The 20088-nt window shown below is 44.5% G+C and overlaps 2 protein-coding genes across 2 annotated transcripts; one reads left to right on the top strand and one right to left on the bottom strand.

Moving 5' to 3' along the window:
- The first annotated feature begins 623 nt into the window (after window positions 1-623).
- Window positions 624-7009, top strand: LOC311356816 (eukaryotic translation initiation factor 4 gamma 2-like). The gene is made up of 19 exons (XM_084476679.1): window positions 624-734; window positions 925-1035; window positions 1179-1281; window positions 1381-1512; window positions 1786-1852; window positions 1949-2100; window positions 2398-2505; window positions 2662-2832; window positions 3073-3211; window positions 3383-3543; window positions 3654-3779; window positions 3998-4123; window positions 4231-4323; window positions 4418-4633; window positions 4736-4994; window positions 5250-5454; window positions 5559-5767; window positions 5879-6000; window positions 6114-7009. Coding segments are annotated over exons 5-19 (2154 nt in total). The 5' UTR covers window positions 624-734; window positions 925-1035; window positions 1179-1281; window positions 1381-1512; window positions 1786-1851; the 3' UTR covers window positions 6180-7009.
- A 2140-nt stretch (window positions 7010-9149) lies between these two features.
- Window positions 9150-19644, bottom strand: ctr9 (CTR9 component of Paf1/RNA polymerase II complex). Its single transcript, XM_084476007.1, has 22 exons — window positions 19510-19644; window positions 18939-19037; window positions 18390-18747; window positions 18182-18271; window positions 17798-18054; window positions 17575-17682; window positions 17238-17474; window positions 16849-17067; window positions 15978-16161; window positions 15759-15847; window positions 15310-15495; window positions 15124-15211; window positions 14730-14878; window positions 14479-14595; window positions 14213-14358; window positions 14030-14101; window positions 13755-13890; window positions 13312-13455; window positions 11923-12074; window positions 11746-11827; window positions 11497-11609; window positions 9150-9978 (listed from the first exon to the last, which is right to left on the bottom strand). The coding sequence occupies exons 1-22, from the start codon at window positions 19552-19554 to the stop codon at window positions 9537-9539; spliced, it is 3513 nt and encodes a 1170-aa protein (XP_084332133.1). The 5' UTR covers window positions 19555-19644; the 3' UTR covers window positions 9150-9536.
- Between the last annotated feature and the right edge of the window lie 444 nt (window positions 19645-20088).

The raw sequence follows: 20088 nt of genomic DNA, 5'->3' as shown, positions 1-20088 counted from the left end.
AAACCCTTAATTTATTTCTTATCCACTTCCCAACCAATGCTCCAGCTCCTGAGTCACATTGGATCAAGGTAATGACGTCCTGCGGTGGATTATCTAGGCCTTGCTTTTTTTGAGTTTCCCTTGACGGGGGTGATACCGGTTTAGCTCTTTTTTTTTTTTTTTTTAAGCTAGCCGGGTGCGTAAAAGAAATCGCTTTGTATTCTTAACAAAATAATCGAGCTACGAGGAAACCTGTCTCGTAAACATATTCCGTGGATGTTGAGGTAGTAATAACAGCCGTAGATGTCTCGGTCGTCCGCCGGGAAACGCGTCTTATCGGGGTGTGTTAACGGGAATGAGGACGGCTAGGTTAGCGGCTACAGAACTAGCATTGGATGCGATTACGCAAACCCTCAAAAAATACCCTCGTCTTTAACACATCTGGCCGATTTCGCGCAACGCCTCGTTTGTTATCTTGCTTATGTGTTGTATTTGTCTCCTAGCGTGTCGTTATTTTTAACATTTAAGGCCGAAAACGTACTTTAGGCGAACCCGCCTCTAGGGGTCGCTGCACTAAACATGTTGATACGTAGCTAGAAATCCAGTCCACCGACCGACCAGGCTTTTTTTCCTTCCTCAGGCCTCGTTTCGCCAGCCCCATCCCAGCCCAGCAACTCGTTATTTTTTAAGATAAATCCTTGTCAAACCGCCAAAGTGGAGAGTTTCGCTGCAGAAGGGAGTGCTTGTCGTTTCAGGTATGTGACCTTTTTGCCCTTTTTTATTTTATTTTTTTATATAAAAAATGTTTTTCATTTGTGTGAATGTGATACTCGGGCGACAATTGTGTGTAACATGTCGGCACTAGCCTCGTTTAAATCACACGGCACAAACCGGAGTAGGTCTAAGCTTATGGTTTCTTTCCCTTCCTTCCTTCCTTCCTTGCAGCAAGTTCCCCGGCAAACACTCAGGAGGGGGCCCTCAGCGATGGGTGCCTTCTAGGCAAGACGCCTTAAATGAAAAAGGGAGACATGACAAAATCTTCCGCAAAGTGAGAGGGTATGTATCACGTTCCAATAAAGTCAAGCGACCCCGTGCTTGCCTACATGGCAATAGGTCCCACGTAACAACGTTAATTTTGATATGACGGAACCTTATTTTTCAATGTGACTGGTGACCATTTGTATTTTTCTTTTTATTAGCATACTCAACAAGCTGACTCCTGAGAAGTTTGACAAGCTATGCCTCGACCTTCTGAACGCTGGCATAGAGTCTAAAACTGTCTTAAAGGGGATCATCTTGTTGGTAAGTATTCACTTATCTATTTCACTTGATTTAGATTTGAACTGGTAAAATGAAGTTTGCTTTATGCATGAATTTGGATTCTTTTTTTTCTTTCTTTAGATTGTTGACAAAGCCCTTGAAGAGCCCAAGTATAGCTTGCTATATGCGCAGCTATGTCTCCGCTTGGCAGAGGAAGCACCCAACTTTGACAGCTCTTCACCAGAGATTCAAACTACACAAAAGCAGAGCACAGTAAGATGTTTGAAAATCACTGTCCAGAGTGTAATCTTGATCAGTTTTTGCACAGGTCTAAACGTATTCATTACAAGTAGATTGCAATTGATGGTATGGCCGATGCTTTGTTTTCAAGATTGAGTGTCAATCTGTCCATATCGCCATCAATTAATTGCACCATTGGCAACCTCACTAATCTGTACATTTAATGAGACTCTGGGCATTTATAAAAGTCCAAAGTTTTGATTACTGCACTGTGGATGTTATTCTTATGTTTGGTGTCTTTTGCAGACATTCAGGCGTATTCTTCTTTCTAACCTTCAAGAGGAGTTTGAGAACCGTGCCAAAAATGTTGAAAGTGAGTGGTTTATCAAATATGTTTGACATAAAATTCATTATTATGCAAAATGCATTGTATTCATTGACTCAAATCCTACCTTGAATGCATTTTTAGTGTACGACAAACAAGATGGCCCTCTCACAACCGAGGAGGAAGAGCAACGCACAATTGCCAAGATCAAAATGCTGGGAAACATCAAATTCATTGGGGAGCTTGGCAAACTTAATCTCATCCATGAATCCATCCTTCATAAGTGTATTAAAACGGTATGTTTAGAAAGTATCAATTTATTTTTTATTAAAGGCCATTATACAGTTGCAGTAATTTACTTTATAAATCTAAATTGTTTCATGTTTGGCTGGATAGCAATTGTCAATATTAAACAAAAGTAGTTTTAAACATGCATTTCTTGTTATACTTGTAACGTGAGGTCTTCTGAGACTACGTCGTCATTCCCTATTTATTGTAAGCATGACATTCACTAGTGCAGTACAGTCGAGTTCAACATGACTCGCATGCCAATGTTTTTTGAGGTGTGTTATGATGGCTTGTTTTCCACTCAGCTTCTGGAAAAGAAGAAAACCCAGGTTAATGATATGGGAGAAGACCTGGAATGCCTCTGTCAGATCATGAGAACAGTGGGACCCAGACTGGATCATAAAAAGGCGAAGGTAGGCAAAGTGTGAATCACATTCCTTATTGCTATGACTGTAGCTGGCCTACCTAACATAATTGAAGCTGTTAATCCATAAGACGTGGATTTTAACGGTGAAATTCTGCTTTTTTTGAATGCATCTACTCTAATATCTGCTTTTTTTTTATTGCAGTCTTTAATGGATCAGTACTTTCGGAGAATGGATTGCTTGATGAACAGCAAGGAGTTGTCTGCCAGGATCCGCTTCTTGCTACAAGACATAGTGGAGTTGCGTGAGAACAATTGGGTTCCTCGCAAGCCTTTCATGGACAACACACCCAAGACCATCAATCAGATTCGTCAGGTACAGACGTTTTCCATTTATTTTTTGGCATAGTTATATGGGGTCAAGAATGTTTATTTTAAAAGTTTAATATTGCATTTCTTTATTATTGCACAACTTTTTAACTCCTCACCATTGTAAATGATGGGTTCTTTCTCAATGTTCTGTCAAAGGGGAACCAAACATTGAGGAGGAATGATTTTGTGCGGGAATATTTATAGATTTTTTTTTTTTTTTTTTTTTGTCTTTCACTGTTCGCAGGAAGCAGGTATATTCGGTCACAACCTGACCCAGGAAATGAGGGATAACTTCTTCATGGAGAGTGTCTTCCTGTCATCTGCTCACAAGCTTGACAGGGGAACCCTGGGGGGGTTAGCTGATATGTTCGGGCAAATGCCTGGTATGTGAAATCAGATACGTCACTGCTGTATGGATGTGCTACTGTTTTTTTTTTTTTTTTTTATGGTTTTATTTTTAGCATTGACATGTTTCCATAAAAATGATGTACAAATGGGTCTTTTTTTTGTGTGTTGTCCCTGGAGTAAAAACGTGTGTTATTTTTGCTCGATAGGCAGTGGTATTGGCACAGGCCCAGGGGTGATTGAAGACTGCTATAACCCGAACATGGACCGCCACCGTATTAACCCACGCTTCAACGGCCACAACGCTCTCAACGCCCCGTCCCAGTCTCAGTTCAACATGGGAGGCAGACCTCTGATCAAACCCAACCAGGTAAATCACTTATTCCCCCACTAGGCCTGCCTCGTTTTCTTTCTTTTTTTTTATGCAAACGTTTGCGATAATGTAGTTTCATTTTGAGTAATATTTGCGTGTTGTTATAGGGACCGACTCTGTACAAAACCCCGAACCAGAATCACTCAATGCTGCTGCAGCAACAGCAGCAGCAGCAGCAGTCTAAGAACGGGGGACCGCAGTTTGTCAAGAAGGGCCGCCTGGGAGCAGATGAGGTACAAAACTGAAGTTGCTATCTTTTTTTTTTTTGGCCCAATTTAACAACCAATTATAACATTTTTAAACACTCATAACAGTTAATATTTGTTCACTTTAAGCCTGTTTAACTTTAATAGACCTATACTTAAAGCTTTCATTCTAACCCTGAATGTCGCCTTTGGAGATGAATTTTGATTTTGAAGTAACACTTGGTTGCCTTTCTTAATCTTTCTAGATAAGTTTGAGACCTGCACAATTCAGTTTTAATAAAACTCAAATGACGAAGCTGCAGCCACAGACTCCAAATATGATTCCTCCTAGTGCTCAGCCGATACGCACACGAACCCCTCCTCTGGCAGAAGTAAGCACACGTATAAGGTTTATCTTACCCTAAACCCAGACCCCTCTATAGAAGCCCCATGTTAACCTGCCATGCCTTTTTTTTTTTTTCTCTAATTTTCTCAACAGCTTGGCTTGAAGGCAAACCCTCTACCAATTCAGGAGAAGCCTCCAAAGCCCACCAAGAAAACGCTTTCAAAGGAAGAAATGATCACAATGACCGTGCGTTTCTTTATTACACTTTTTCTTTTTTCGTTTTCTGTATGAACTGGTCATTCTAGGAAGCAGACATAACGTTGACTGTATCCCTTAACAGGAGGCCTTGCTGGTCAAATACCTCAGCAGTAAGGACCTCGAGGAGGCTGTGAACGCTGTGAAGGAGATGAAGGCCCCTAAACACTTTGTACCGGAGATGCTGAGGAAGCTCGTGGTGTATTCACTGGAGCGCCCGGACGAGGACCAGGAGCAGACCAGTGATCTGATCCACGCGCTCTGCACCGATGGGCTCGTCACTGGCGACAACCTCATCCAGGTCGGTTTCACTGCCTCCTGAAAAGATTCCCCCGCGGCCTTCGTTTTTTTTTTTTTACAACATCTAGTCTAACCTTGCGTTTTTGGTTCCCTTTCTCGCTAGGCTTTTCTAAGCGTTCTCGACCAGTGTCCCAACATTGAGGACCAGATTCCTAAGGTCAAGTCCTACTTGGCTCAGTTTTGCGCACGGGCCATTATCGCGGACCTGGTGAGCATCGCCGAGTTGGCCAGTCCTCTGGAGAACGGAAACCACTTCCCCCTCTTCCTGCTCTGCCTGCAGCAGGTCGCCAAGAGGAAGGATCCTGATTGGCTGACTGATCTGTTCCTGCAGAGCAAGGTCAACATGAGCAAGATGCTACCTGGTGCGTAATAAGATGGGTGACTGAAGTGCAGCCAACTTTTTTTTTTTTCTTGAGTATTGATTTTTTGCATAGTGCTTACCTAGGATAACCGATATGGCAATTGACACATGACCATGAGCTGATAAATTGAGCACTTTTCCTGGAAGAAATAGAGATCAATTCCATTCAGTACCTCATTACATTCATATATAAAGTGTTTTTACAACAAAGTCATGCCCTGGACCTGTGCTAATGATTTTGTGTTCAATCATGCAGAGTGTGACCAAAACAAGGAGAGGATGCTGGAGGTCCTTGACGGCAGAGGCCTTGGCTTCTTGTTCCCCTTGATGAAGCTGGAGAAGGAACTGCTGAATCAGCTCAAGAAAGACCCATCTCCCCAGTCCATTTACAAGTGGATCCGTGACAACATTTCCCTCAAGCTCCACACTGACCCGGGCTTCGTCAACATCCTTATCACCAGGTACGATCCACTGAAAAACCAAAAAAAAAAAAAACTCCTAGGTCTCCTGATGCGAACCTAGTGGTTTGAATCTCGGATATTGATCGTGCCCTCTCTCCCATCAGTTTCTTGCAGTTCATAGACTGCAAGATCTTTGCTGATGACGAGGAAGAACAGCTTGCAGCCCCCACTAAGGAACAGCTGGACCAGGAGAAACAGATGCTGCAGGACTTCAAACCGGTGGCACAGAAATTTCTGCATGATCAAGTTGACCTGCAAGTCTGTGCCCTTTACGCCCTGCAGGTCCACTGCAATTCCAAGGCTTTCCCCAAAGGTATGTGCACATTATTTTGGACAGTACAGCAGTGTGAATGTTACAAGTCAAGCGGCTTGCATTCCCACCCGCTACTTTTCTAATTGAATTTCCTCTGAACGCCGTCGGCAGGCATGTTGCTGCGCTACTTTGTCAACCTGTATGATATGGAGATCATCGAAGAGGAATCCTTCTTGGCTTGGAGAGAAGACATTGTCCAAGAATTCCCCGGAAAAGGAAAAGCCTTGTTTCAGGTAATTTGGTACTGATGTGTTCGTGAGCCACCGTGCACGGCTCCTCTGGCAGAAAAAGACGACACGCATGCATGCATTTGTGTTGACCGTATTGTGGATCTTTTCCTCTGCAGGTGAACCAGTGGCTGACCTGGCTGGAGACGGCTGAGGAAGAAGAGTCAGACGGCGAAGAGGACTGAAACTGAACCAAAGCCTTATGGTTATGATTATGATACAAAGTTGCAGTTTTCTCCCCCCCCCCTCTTGTCTCTGTGTACCCCCTATTTCAACCATCCCTCTTGACTTACCATTTTGTTACTCGCTGTTTAATTTGTTTTAGCAAATATCCTGCCAATAATTCCCAAATCACTTAGATTCCTCTTGGCTGTCATCTTCTGGCCGACTGATGGGTGCCACTGTCTTGGCGCCAACAAAATGTTCTAGGTTTTGCGCTGTGAAGCCTAGAGGCAGTTTGTCGTCTTCAGTCGTTTATACAGGTTATTTGTGCTCATGCTGAGTTCTGAATGGTGGTCTTTAATAACAATTTTATTATTTTTAGGCATCTCCATAAGACACATTTGCTTAAACTTTATTTATTTCATCTCATTAACAAAAAATATTTTGGTCATTTTAAGATTTCTTTTTAAATGCTTTTGGCCGATGAGAGGGAATCATGTGGCCGTGTTGTACAATCATACTTTAACTTGTTTTTTTACATCTTAACAGACAACACCATCTGCGCCTCAGGTTGTAACATAAGACCAGCATTTGCCAAAGAAATACTGTTTTTAAATTGTTAAGAGGACTAAATGGTTTTTTTTTTTTTTTTTTTTTTTCAGCATCTTGTTTGACAAGTTAAAACTGTTTTCATATTTGCCTGATCCAGACATTGTTTTGTTACCTAGCAATTTTGATGAAATTTATGTCTGATTTTTAAAACTTTTTCTAATTCTATTTAAAAAAGGTTACTGTACTGTAAGAGCTATGACTTTACTGTGCAATAGTTGTTCTTCAATAAAGTTAAAACTCAACAAAATAAATCTTTGTCTTTCTTCATACTAATGACAGCCAGCACTATTGCAGTGAAATTGTCTTGTTACTTAACTTTTACTGAAATATATCATGGGGAATAAACCATGAACATGTTTAGAATAAATTCAGAAAATCACCTTGTATTGTTTGCTCCACATTTTTCAATAAGATCTTAAAGACCCAAGCCCCATTGACCCTGCCTATGAAGGCTTCCAGGTTATTATTGGAAAGGCTGCTTGCCTCTAAATGTCCTTCAAAAAGCGGAGGACAGTTATGGAGCATCCAGGGCCGGAGCCAAGGTTTGGAAAAACAGTGAGGTCCGGGAGGAGGGTTGAGGCATCCGTTGTGCACTCATATGTCAAATATGGCGGACCAAGTAACAAGTCAACTGAATTAAGCATTCTCATCTGAGTTCAAGTAAGTTCAACCACTGATTTTGTTTGTAGTTTATTTCTTAAGAGCTACGGGAATGGTCATGTCATCAGGTTAGCATATATCTGCCAATGCTAATACGTTTAACCAAGAGTGGCAGTCATTATTTTCTAATCATTTTCAAACCAATACACAGGTGAAACTAAATTTGAATATCGTGAAAATGTATTTTAAGTAATTAATTCAAAAGGTGAAACTATATTATACTCATTTTATGCAAAGTGAGATATTTAAAGCCTTTATTTGTTATATTTTTGATTATTATGGCTTACGGCTTATGAAAACCCCAAATTAAAGATCTCAGAAAATAAGAATATTGTATATCAGCTAATTAATCCAAAACACCTGCAAAGGGTTCCTGAGCCTCCAGTCTGGTTCAGATTTCACATTCATTGGGGAAGACTGCTGACCTGAAAGTTGTGCAGAAAACCACCATTGACAAACCTCCACAAGGAGGGAAAGCCTCAAAGGGTAATTGCAAAAGAAGTTGGATGTTCTCTAAAAGTGCTGTATCAAAGCACATCAATAGAAAAGTTAAGTGGGAGGGGAAAGTGTGGAAGAGCAGCAGGAGATGACCACAGCCTGGACAGGATTGTCAGGAAAAGGCCTTTCAAAAGTGTGGGGGGAGCTTTATAAGGAGTGGACTGAGGCTGGATTTACTGCATCAAGAGCCACCGCACACAGACGTATCCTGGACATGGGGTTCAAACGTCGTATTCCTCCTGTCAAGCAGGCTCCTCCAACGTCAAAAGCATCGTACCGGGGCTAAAGAAAATAAGAACTGGCCTGTTGCTCAGTAGTCCAACATCCTGTTTTCTGATGAGAGCTTACATCTCATTTGGAAACCAAGGTCCCAAGAGTCTGGAGGAAGAATGGAGAGGCACACAATCCAAGATGCTTGAAGTCTCCACAGTCTGTATTGATTTGGGGAGCCGTGTCATCTGCTGGTGTTGGTCCACTGTGCTTTATTAAGTCCAGAGTCAACGCAGCCATCTACCAGGACGTTTTAGAGGACTTCACGGTTCCTTCAGCAGACAAGCTTTACGGAGACGCTGACTTCATTTTCCAGCAGGATTTGGCACCTGCCCACACTGCCAAAACCTGGTTCAATGACCATTCGATTAACTGTGCTTGATTGGCCAGCAAACTCGCCTGACCTGAACCCCATAGAGAATCTACGGGGCGTTGCCAAGAGAAATATGAGACGTGAGACCGAACAATGCAGAAGAGCTGAAGGCCGCTACTGAAGCATCTTGGTCTTCCATAACACCCCAGCAGTTCCACAGGCTGATAATATCCACGCCGCGCCACATGTAGGCAATAATTCATGCAAAAGGGCAAAGCCTAAACCAAGTAGGCCTACTGAGTACATATGCATGATTATACATTTCTGTATTTAAAATCCTTTTATTGATTTAATGTAATATTCTAATTATCTGACATTTTGAATTTGGGGCTTTAATAAGCTGTAAGCCATAATAAAAAAACTATATATAACAAATAAGGCCTATATTAGTTTCACCTTTAAGTCGAATTACTGAAATAAAATCACTTTTGCACGATATTCTTATTTTTCGAGAACATCTGCAAGATGTTTTCTTTGGCTCTCCTTTTCACCATAAATCACCATAAATGGATATTCTACAAACTGCCACCTACCTGCAGGATTGCAAATTATCAGCATAAAAAACAATGGACGCATTCGACAACTTTTAGTCATTTTATTTACACGTGTTCAACTCATTTTTCGGTACACTGTTTGTACCGGTCTTTTGTGGGAAAAAAAACCGACCCAAACCTTTTAAGAAGTTGAATTAAGATGTGATCAAACATTTAAAAAAAAAAGGACATCTGGTTTACCCCCTCTGGACCGCTCCAATGTGTGGCACATTCAACTATTCATGACTAGTATACACTTAGGCTACAAAACGTTTCTAAATCTACAGCTATTGTGACAAAACAAAAGTCCCTGCAACTGAAACAGAACCCCTGTAAAAAAAAAACCTCAACAAAACAAACGGCTCAGGACAACAACGCCGACTCACTGACTTATCATATTCATAGAAAAGTCTTTTGAAGTTTTGTCGCCCCCCTCAATCGCTGTCGTCGTCCGAGCCTCGGTTGGACCGCGCCGGCTCCGAGCCGTTATCGGACCTCCGCGGCGAGCCCTCGTTGTCCGAGCCGGCGTTGGAACCCCGGGCCGACGACGACGCGGCGCCGGCGGCGGCGGCGGCCGGCGAGCCGGGCCGGGACTCGTCGTCGTCGGAGCCCGAGCGGCCCCCTCTCTTGCTGCCGGCGTCCGACTGCTCCTCCGAGTCCGACTGCCGCTGCGCCCTCCTCTTCTTGACGGGGCGGTCGCTGCCCGAGTCGTCGTCGTCGTCGGAGGCGGCGGCGGCGGAGCGGCGCCGGGGGCTGCCGGCCTCGCTGCCCGAGCGGTTCGCCCCCCCGGCCTCAGAGTCGCTGTCCGACGCGATGCGCTTCCTGGCCGGGGTGCCGCCCTCCTCGTCCGAGCCGGAGACGCTGCCCTTTTGGGTTCTACGTGGTGACAAGATGGCATGATGGTTTTAACGTTTTCCAAAATCTAATTTTCTTACCCCCAAACATCATTTGAGTCTATGATGACTTCACCTCATTGAAACAGATTTATTCTACTTTCAACGAGAAAGGGTTTCCTTTTCCTTGTTCAACCGTTTCCAACGCATTTGGAGACCGTTTGTTTAGTTGGAGTAGTTCAGGACAAGCCTGGAAACAAGTCAGATCTGAAAGCTCACGTCTTATTTGCTCAGGCGAATGCGTCTGGGCCCCCTTCTGTTCAAACTGATATCCAGCAGACTGGCCCCCGGGCTGGAAAATCCCAACCATAATCTAATATGGTATTATAAAACGGGTGGCTTAAATCAAGCGATCTGATTGGTTCCCAACTGTTGTATATTGAGCGTATACACACAGCTATGACGCCCGTTCAGTTTACAGAGTTCAGTATCACTCCGTGCCTAACTTGAACTTTTTATTTATATATAAAAGCAATAGCATAGTTCACTGGAGCCTAAAAAGATGTTGATTGTATTATCTAATATAATATCTAATATACAGAGGAGCGCCCTTTGCCGTTGAGGCATTTTTATGAACAACCAATGGGGCTGCGGTTTGTGATTCACACTGTTCGTATACTCTGACCGGTTGTAGGTCCGTCTAAATTGCGTCCAGAGGCATCTTGGTCTCCGTCTGTCGATAACGTTCATTGGAAAATCAAAAAAAGACTGGTACGCATTTGGTCTGGTGATGACATGTAGACTTTAGCGTTCAGTAGACTCTGGAATCCACGTTTCACATTCTGTTACATCAGCCATTTTTATCTGTGGTTGTATCCCGACTTTTGCGGGACCTAAATACGTATTTTTTTTGAATGAAACCATGTGGAATACCCTCCCATTGACCGGCGCAGCCAGGAAACATCGAGACAACATATAAAAATAGAGGGGGGCCTCCAGGAGCCTTGCATCATGACGGGGGGCCAGACCGCGGTCTTATGAAGCCAGGGGGATGCTACTTACGCTACACTTAAAGGACAATCTCGGTATTTTGAACATTGAGTTGACGTGACAGAAACTGTATTTTGCTACGATACTTGATCTGGAACATCAACACCACTAACCACTCTGTGAGTTGCACATTTCTGAATATGAACGTTTAGGGTTGTTTTAACGACAGGTTTGTGCAATGCACGTAGCCAGCCATTGTGAAGCAGGCAGGGGTGATTCGAAATGAGCCAAATACCCGAGACAGGATCAGCAGTCAAAATTTCATCCTAGACAACCCAGAAAGTGGGCTCAATGTTCAAAATAACAGAATTGTCCTTTAAGCGGTTTTGGTGTGAAATAGAAGTCACTAATCTCTTTGAATGAAGTTTGATGGTGTGTATCTGTGTTGGGATCTTTTGGGATATTTGAAAATGTTATATCTTGTAGGCCAATTCGAAAAAGTGTAATATAGATGTAATGTGCGCATCTGTGTGTGTTCCCAACTCCAAACAAAGGCATAAACACTACTTACCGATCTTCGGCTATTTTCAGGCCATCTTCATCAGAAGAGGAGTCTGAAGACGAGATGATGGCCTTGGACTTGATCTTTCCCTTGAGGGAGGGTGGAAGACGGTCTTGCTGGGGCTGGATGGGACGGCATCACACACAGTCACACACACAGTCACACAATGCGGTGTCTGATCATGCCCTGGTTAATATTCCTTATATTCGGTGGATGGGTGGATGAGTCAGGGGTCGGACGTTTGAAACAAAAACCAACCTGGATCCGCTTTCGCTCCTTGGGTTTGCGTTGCTTCTTGGATCGTGAGCCTCCCTCCCCGTCATCGCTGCCGTCATCAGGCCTAAGAACAGAGATCAGCCGCTTTAGACCACCACCACCGCCTCGACTACAACACAAAGGGGAACTCTTCACTCTGTGTGCCGGGCAGGCTTTCACCTCTTCCTCCTCTTGCGTGACTTTTTGTCTCCGTTCTCGTCGTCATCTGGCTCGCTGCCGCTGCCACCCTTCTTCTTCCTCCTCTTCTTTGTGGGCAGGTCCTCGTCCGAGTCGTCGTTGACAAACTCGTCCATGTCAGCCCCCTTCTTGCGCTGCCAACGGAGAAGAGAGCATAAGAGGTCACACACTGTTAACCTGCTGGCATTGCGTCTGAGGATGATCAGTGTTTAAAATATGGCAGAGCTGAGCTCCATCATAAGCTCCCCTGACAGAGGGTTGGCGGGGTAACTAACATTCATCAAAACGTTTTATTCAAATATTCCGTCTCTTCATTTCATTTAATGCTGTTTTTATTGAAAATGGGACAGGGTGTATTTCTACAGGTCGTCTGTGGGTAAAGGGCTCTGTGGGAAGGCCTGTTCACAGTAGGGTTCTGCTGCTCTGCTTCAGCAGTTTGATGTGCAAAACTATGGACCTGATCCAGGAAAAACTAAAGTTTCATTGGCTCAGCAGAGATCCCTGATGGAAATCTAATCCTGATTAGCTGATTGCATTTTGAAGTCACTAAAGCGGTTGGCTCAACTCAACTTTGCCCAAAGACAAGATCAAGATTTAAATTTTTTCCTGGTTTGAGCTGAGATTCTCTTTTCATCTGATTGGACTTCTTAGTTAACCTAAGAGCCTGCAAATAATGGGTAGTTTCTACATTACAGGCATGTTTCTTTAAATGAGAGATGAATATTGTGGGGACAGAAATGGGAGAATTAAATATTAGGCCATCGTGCAAATAAATATAGCACCTACAGAGAAATAGAACCTGTTTATTTAGCATGCTGATTTTCTTAGTTAGTCCGGCATGAATTATCACCCTTTTGGATCCTCACCAGTTTTCACCCCGGAATATAGACCAGGCCTCAATATATAATAACTACTAATTAGATATAATAACAACTAATTAGAGTAGCATAGGCCTTTATAACCAGTACCATCTAAGACTTTTTATATAACCCAAATCAATTAATCACAGTTAAAGTCTCAAAGGGCACAGCCTCCCAGGTGGCAGGAAAAAACTCTTAATAAGCAAAGAAGAAAATTTGAGAAGGAACGCAGAGTGTGGGATCCCTAACCATCCGGAGATGGTTACGAGTTCCATATTTGACATAAATACACACAAACATAAGACTGGTTGTCATCGTAACGCAAATGTTTAAAATTGGCCTGGGATTTGGATCCTTGATCCGTTAAGATTATATTTTTATGCTTTGACGTTTGAATTCGTTTTTTGTTTTTTTTATGTTTGAGGCCAACGATGTTTGGCTGGGCAGACCGGCAGAGAGAGGCGTTCAGTAAGCCAAGCAGCCAATCAGGACACGTGATGAGGATACTCACACGGCTGCCTCCCTTCTTCTTGTCCTTGGTGGTCTCCTTCGGACCGTCCACGAAGGAGAGCAGGTTCTTGGTCTTCTCCACGTACATGGCCCTCCTCTCCAGGAGCTTCCTCTGGTCCTCGGCCACCTTGGTGCTCTTGTCCTCCTGGAGAAACCCACGGAACCAAGAAGAACACGCGTCACGGGGGGCTCAACACAGACACATGGAAACAGGCCCTGTTTACGTACTTGGGAGGAACTTTTTATCCCTCAATTCTTACAAAACATTTAGAGTTACATTTCATTATAACGCAACTCATCTCGCAACAGGGAGGTTGCGATGGAATGCGTGCTAGAGCGAGACGTCAAACAATGCCTCTGACGAGCATCGTTGACGAGTAAGTGTTTGTGTGTGTGTTTGTGTCGAGTCCAATTCGTCCATTTTTCACCCAAGTGTCTACGAACCTGTTCCTTCCGCATCTGCTGCCGCAGTATGTCCCTCTCCTGCTCCTGCTTGGCCCTCATCTCCTTCTCCTCCTCGTCCTGCTTCCTGGCTCGGGCCACGTGGTACTGGGCCTGGCTCAGCAGATCAGAGCACTGCCTGCAACCAGACACACACACACAAACAAACCACCACTTTACTGCGAGACCCAGCACAGTCTTGTTGCACTGAATGCAGCGCAACAACTCCCAAGTTTATGTCAACGGCATACTCTGTGGAGAATTCAAGTTCCACTGACCTGGCCTCGGACGCGGCTAGCGCAAGGTCGAACCTCATCTTGTCTCCGGCCTTGCTCAGGTAGCTGAAATATCTGGGATTGAAACCAAAAAAAGGGTGGGGCGGGGGCGTTAAGAGACAGGAGCCATTGCGTCAAAAGGATGAACATCCATCCGGTAGCTCAAGGCCGGTGCGGTGGCTCTACCTGTGGGCCAGCTCCAGCTCTTTGACAGCGCTGAGCACGGCCTTCAGGTTGCTCTTCTCGTCCTTGAGCACCAGGGTGGCCAGCCGCTGCAGGACCAGCGCCACGTTGAACATCAGGACGGTGTCGCTCGGCGCCACGTGGCGGGCCTGGTCAGGGGCGGGGGGGCGGGGGGGGGAGACACGGTTACAAAACCGGCCCTATACAACCACACACCCACACACGTAGCCCACCGCCCCACAGCGACCCACACCCTCGACCCCATTCACCTTCAGCAGCATTTGTTTACAATCCTGCAGCTTCCCGCATTTGAAGAGCGCCCTGGCCAGGTACAGCAGCACCTCAGTGTTCTGGTGCTTGTAGAACTTCTTCAGGCAGTTCTCGTACTGTCGGCACGGGGGGGGTGGGGGGGTGGGGGTCAGAGCGGCACAGGGTTAGACGGGAGCCCCGCCGTGTTCGTACACGACGACTCAAAACCATTAAAAAGACGTTGTTTTTTTTTCCCGGAAGTGGCTTTTACCATCTGCACGGCGCTGATGTACTGCTTCTGCTCCACGTAGATGTGCGCCAGGTTCAGCCAGACGTCGCTGATGTCGGCGGTGGCCTCCCGCACCTGGGCGAAGACGTCGCGCGCCTCCCTGAAGTAGCCCTTGTGGGCCAGAACGGCGCCTGCACAACAACGCAACGGGGGAATCCGTCAGCGGTCACAACGCGGGACACGTCGCAAGCGTATCCTACTCTTTGGTCCGTTCAACATATCGTTGGGAGGTATACGTTTATCGGTATATATATATATCATATTATATGTGGAGGTATATGTTTATCGGTGTTAATGTGAGCCGTCGTTCAAAGTCAAAGGCGTAGAGAGAGCATGTTAAAGTTGCCATGGCGATAGCGGGATATCATTTACAGACCTATGCCATTGGCGGCGTAGAGGTTCTTGGCGTCGTTGCGCAGGACCTGTTTGTAAATGGCCAGAGCGCGATCCTGATGTCTCTTTTCCTGTCAGGACAAAAGACACACGATATTAAAACATATAGAAAAAGGTTAATAAAACCTTTTATGTTTTTTCTTTCGTATTCCCGTGATCCACGCCGTACCTTCTCCCGGTCCCTGGTGGGCTGGTGCAGGGTCTGCAGCCACACGTTGCCCAGGGCCAGCATGGAGTAGGTGTCGTTCTGCGTGGACGGCTGCTTCAGGATGCGCTCAAACTTCTTCTGACCGGGTCCCCACTCCTGCTTGGCCAGATGAAGGTTCCCTATGAGCGACCAGGCGTCGGGGTGGTCCTGTGGAAAAAAACAACAACATTGTCTTTTTTCTTGTTCAAATGCAACAGCCTTGACTCGTCTGTACTTTGGGTAGCCACGTTTTGAGTAACCGGATCCAGAAATCCAAAACCGGATCCGATGTTTTTTTTGACCAACAGAGACACAGTGTTCATGAAAATACCGCAGGAAAACGATGGTTGTGCAAGCCACTCGTCCGTCTTAAGACTACGTTGCACCCAATAAGATTAAGTACTTCCAAACTTCCAATGCAGAATCCGTACCTGGTTGATCTGCAGGGCTTCCTTAAACCAATCAGAAGCTTCGTAGAAGTTTCCTTTGTCGCGAGCCATTGCTCCAAGTCGCAAGTAGCCTAAAAAAAATGTGCAGGTGAAGGTTATGTTTAGCACGTAAATAGCTCAACAGAATATAGTTATTAGTGCATCTAACACATTGCAATGATTATCCGTCTAAAACAAGGAATTCATTGACAGTAATCTCACAGTCCACGTAGTTGGGATGCTCCCTCAGGATGTTTTTGTAGAGTTTTTCGGCCTCGTGGAATTCGCACAGGGCCTCGTACAGGCGGGCCAGGTTGTAGGACGTGGTGACGGAGATGGCGTTGTAGTAGTGCTCGTCGTGCTCGCCCTCCGCCTTGGCCCGCTCCAGCGACGCAAGGAAGTATTTCTGCAGACATGGAGACATCGTAGGGTCCGTCCTTCAGATAATAACACCCTGACCCAGCCTCCACATTCTCTACATTTTCTAGTAGGGCTGGGCGATTAATCGAATTTTGATCGCGATTTCGATTTCAGAGTGAAACGATCACCGAACTAATATAATCGAGTTGAAACGATTTAATATATATATATATTTTTTTTTTTATATAGAAATTGCATAACAGCTGGATTCATATCTGGACATTATTTTCTATTTTGATTCCATTTTGTGTATATTTTTTAAGGGGAAATTTCAAAGTTCTCATTTACAAAGTGTTTTTTTTTTGGAGAGAAATTATGAATAAATGCATCATGTTTTCAAACTCAAAAATAATCGTTTGAATAATCGAGATTTCAATATTGACCAAAATAATCGTGATTATGATTTTTTTCCATAATCGAGCAGCCCTATTTTCTATCATGACCGGGTTAGGACTGGCCACTGTATACTGTAACACACACACACACGCAGACACATGGCTTTTATAACATCAGCGTGACATAACTTGGGTTTTCTCGAGTGCGAGCGACATATACAACACACGCTAGACAATTCTAATCATGGAATGCAAGCAGGTCGTTTAAAGGCAAATACCAAAGACCAAAGACCTGTTGCCCAGCCCTACAGCGGGGGGTTAACTCCGGGGCTACCTACCTTGGCCTCTCCCAGGTTCCCCAGTCTGAAGTGCAGAGCGCCCAGGTTGTTGAGGATCTCGGGCGGCACGTCGGCCTGCACCTTCTCCTGCAGGATGCGCGTGGCGGTGCCGTAGGCCGACAGGGCCCCCTGGATGTCCGTCTGCTCCAGGATCTGAGCCAGCTCGATCCAGGCCTCCACGTCGTCCGGGTACTGCTCCGTCACCTTCTTCAGGTGACCCTTTTGGCGGAGCGGACACAGACGCGTCACACTCAGGTCACTGTCGTTATTTCAATTCCCCCTCGCATATAATCAAGGGAGTGTTATTGCATATAACGTCAAAATAAAAAATAAAAAAAAAAGTAAAAATAAGAAATATAAAAACGCAGACGGTATAAAAGTATACATACTTTGGCAATGTCCCGCTTTTCTTGATCGTCGGACGTGGCATAGAGGGACCCCAGGATTTTCATGGTCTCGTAGTTGTTGGGATAGGCCTTTAACACCTTTTCAAAGCATTGCGCTGCGTTCTCCTTGTCCCGTCGGTACACGTACATTTGGCCCAGGCCAAAGAACGGCAACACAAAGGTGGAAGAGGCAAACTGAGTGGCCTGGTAATAGTACTGAAAGGCTTGATCGTAGTCCTCCTAAAAAAAGAAAGAGGAAACACATTTCTTAAGTCACCAAATTAAATATTTTCTACAGAACAAGAGACGCATGCTGGCTAATAATGGCTTTGGCTCATACCTGCACGTGGAAAGAGCGAGCCAGCTGGTAGCAGCTCTCAGCCTGCATAGCCTCTACCTCAGTGTTGTGGAAGGCGTGGAGGGCGAGATGCTGCACTTTACTGTAGTCCTGGTGAGGGAAGGTTAGCATTTGGACAGCTTGAACAATGCATGAACGTCACTTGGATCTGTGGCTGTAGGACCAATGGTGTGGCGTTCAAAAGTAGCACTGGAGTCACGGCTACCTTTTTGAAGAAGAAGTGGTTGGCCAGGTGATTCAGCACCATGGGGTTGCTGGGGTCAATAGTGTAGGCCCGCGAGAGGAGCTGCACACCGTTCTTGATGGAGTCGGGCTCCTTACTGTTGAGCTCCAGCACAGCCAGGCCCACGAGGGCTCCGACGCATTTAGAGTTGAGCTCCAGGGCTCGACCAAAGGCCAAGCGGGCCTTCTCCAGTTTGTTTAGCTTGACAAAACAGTGGCCCATTCCGAGCCTGACCTCAGCTAGTTCAATGATAAGAGAAAACAAGATTAGGGGTGAAATCAGTGATGAGAAAGAACCCAGTGACCTCTCCTCAGAGAGTCAAGGGAAGCGGTTAACCTTTAGGGACAATCTGAGTGTAGTGCTTACCTGGGCAGCCAGGGTTGGTCCGCAGAGCCTTCTTGTAGTACGCCAGAGCTCCCCTGTAATCCTTCTTGTTAAAGGAGATGCAGGCCTTACCTGTTCAATGGAAGAGCATGATGATGATGATGATGATGATTATTATTATTATGATATATAATAATAAAAGAAAATCACTCAGAAAGTTAAAACAGTGAATCAGTTACAGAGTACCTACCAAGTAAGGCTGGGATATTATTGGTGGACTGGTTGAGCACAAAGTGGAACTGGGCATCGGCCTGGTCCATTTTATCTCCCTCCAGAAGGCAGAAACAGGCTCTTCCAAGCAAATGGTTCTGATCGTACATAATGATCTTATCGGCCATCGTGTACAGGAGCGTGGCCTGCGTGATGAGCTCCTTCTTGGCATCTTTGTTCTTCTCTTTACGTGCTTGTTGGACATAGTAGGCAGCTAGTGTGTCCAGACAAGTCATCTGGTCCTTCTCGTGGTCTCTGTAGTCTAGGTTTCCATCAATGCGGGCCGCCTCTAGCAGCTTGACAAAGTCCTCGGTTTTGCCTTGTTTGTAGTACTCCAACTAAAGATATATACATATATATATTATAAATGGCTTTTAAACACAAAAATAAGACTTCCCAAATAAATACACATACACAAAAACGTTTAGATATGAATATACCTTCCAATCTTTTTTCTTAACGATCAACTTAACTGTGAGAATGATTTATAAGACAAAAAAATACTTGATAAAAAAAGGTATTTCCTCACCGCTAAAGCGATCCATATGTGCAGCTGGGTGTGTTCCTGCTTTAGGATGCTAATGACCTCATCTCCCTCGGGCAACTGATCGAAGTCAAGCTCTATTACCTGCAGGGATCAAATACATCGGTCAGCAAGAAAATACAAATTATTTTGTAATCAATTTGCAAATCAATCAACCATAGGCACGTGATAATCTTAGTATCCTCAAGAAAACTTTTCTAATAAATTAGAAATGAATTCAAAGTCATGATTCATTTGTGCAGGTGCCTGATCCCATTTGACCCGGACCTTAGAAATCAATTTGTGCATCTTAAAAAGTTACAGTATTTGCTCGTGGTGTGTTTAAAGCGTAGATCAATCAGGGATCCAATGGCTAAATACTGTTTGATTTGAAAGGACATGAATTCATCCAATGGTACACTACTACACACACACCTAATGTAGGCACCATCTAAAAGGACACGACTTTATACCAACACGGTGGTATATAAGAGTCAATTAGCAACGTCAGCTAACAGAAAGCTGCACAAGTTTTCACTTTGTATGCCAGAGCATGTTCATCGTTGGATCATCTTACCTCGTCGGTATCCCGCAAGGGGATTTCAATAGAGCCCCGAGACATCTCGAGAGACGAAAAATCCACTCGGCTTTGCTTTAAAAAAATATGATTACAACCAATATCTAAATAACACACCGTGCGGCTATTATTAGGGACGGCAGCTACTTCCGCTCAAAGGCTACGATGGTGTGCGCTACGACTTAGGTCCGGGTAGCTCGTAGGACAGGACGGTATGTACCGCTTCGTCCACATAGAATTTGAATTGTCTATGTTATTATAATTATTTGTTTAATATCAAAAGTCACCTACTGTTTTTTATTAAGGCAATTTATTTATATGGTGGTCCACCTTTAACAGACACTTAATACAGAATTGCATGTAAAATGCATATTAAACACATACTACACTATACAGTAGATGAACTATTAATAGGCTAATAATATCACATTCATATCATGATGAATATATCTTATGAATTTACTTTCTCAATTTACTTAAAGTTCGTTTATTTTCATGGTGGATATACTCTGTATCCTGTATATATAAGTCATCTTAATCAATCTCTCTTTTTGGCAGTGTTATTTTTGTTAGATCCAT

Source organism: Micromesistius poutassou (genome assembly GCF_964030765.1).
Source record: "Micromesistius poutassou genome assembly, chromosome: 12".
In the NCBI taxonomy this organism is placed as follows: domain Eukaryota; kingdom Metazoa; phylum Chordata; class Actinopteri; order Gadiformes; family Gadidae; genus Micromesistius; species Micromesistius poutassou.
The sequence above is the reverse complement of the archived record's forward strand: the minus strand, read 5'-3'. Positions and strand labels throughout refer to the sequence as shown.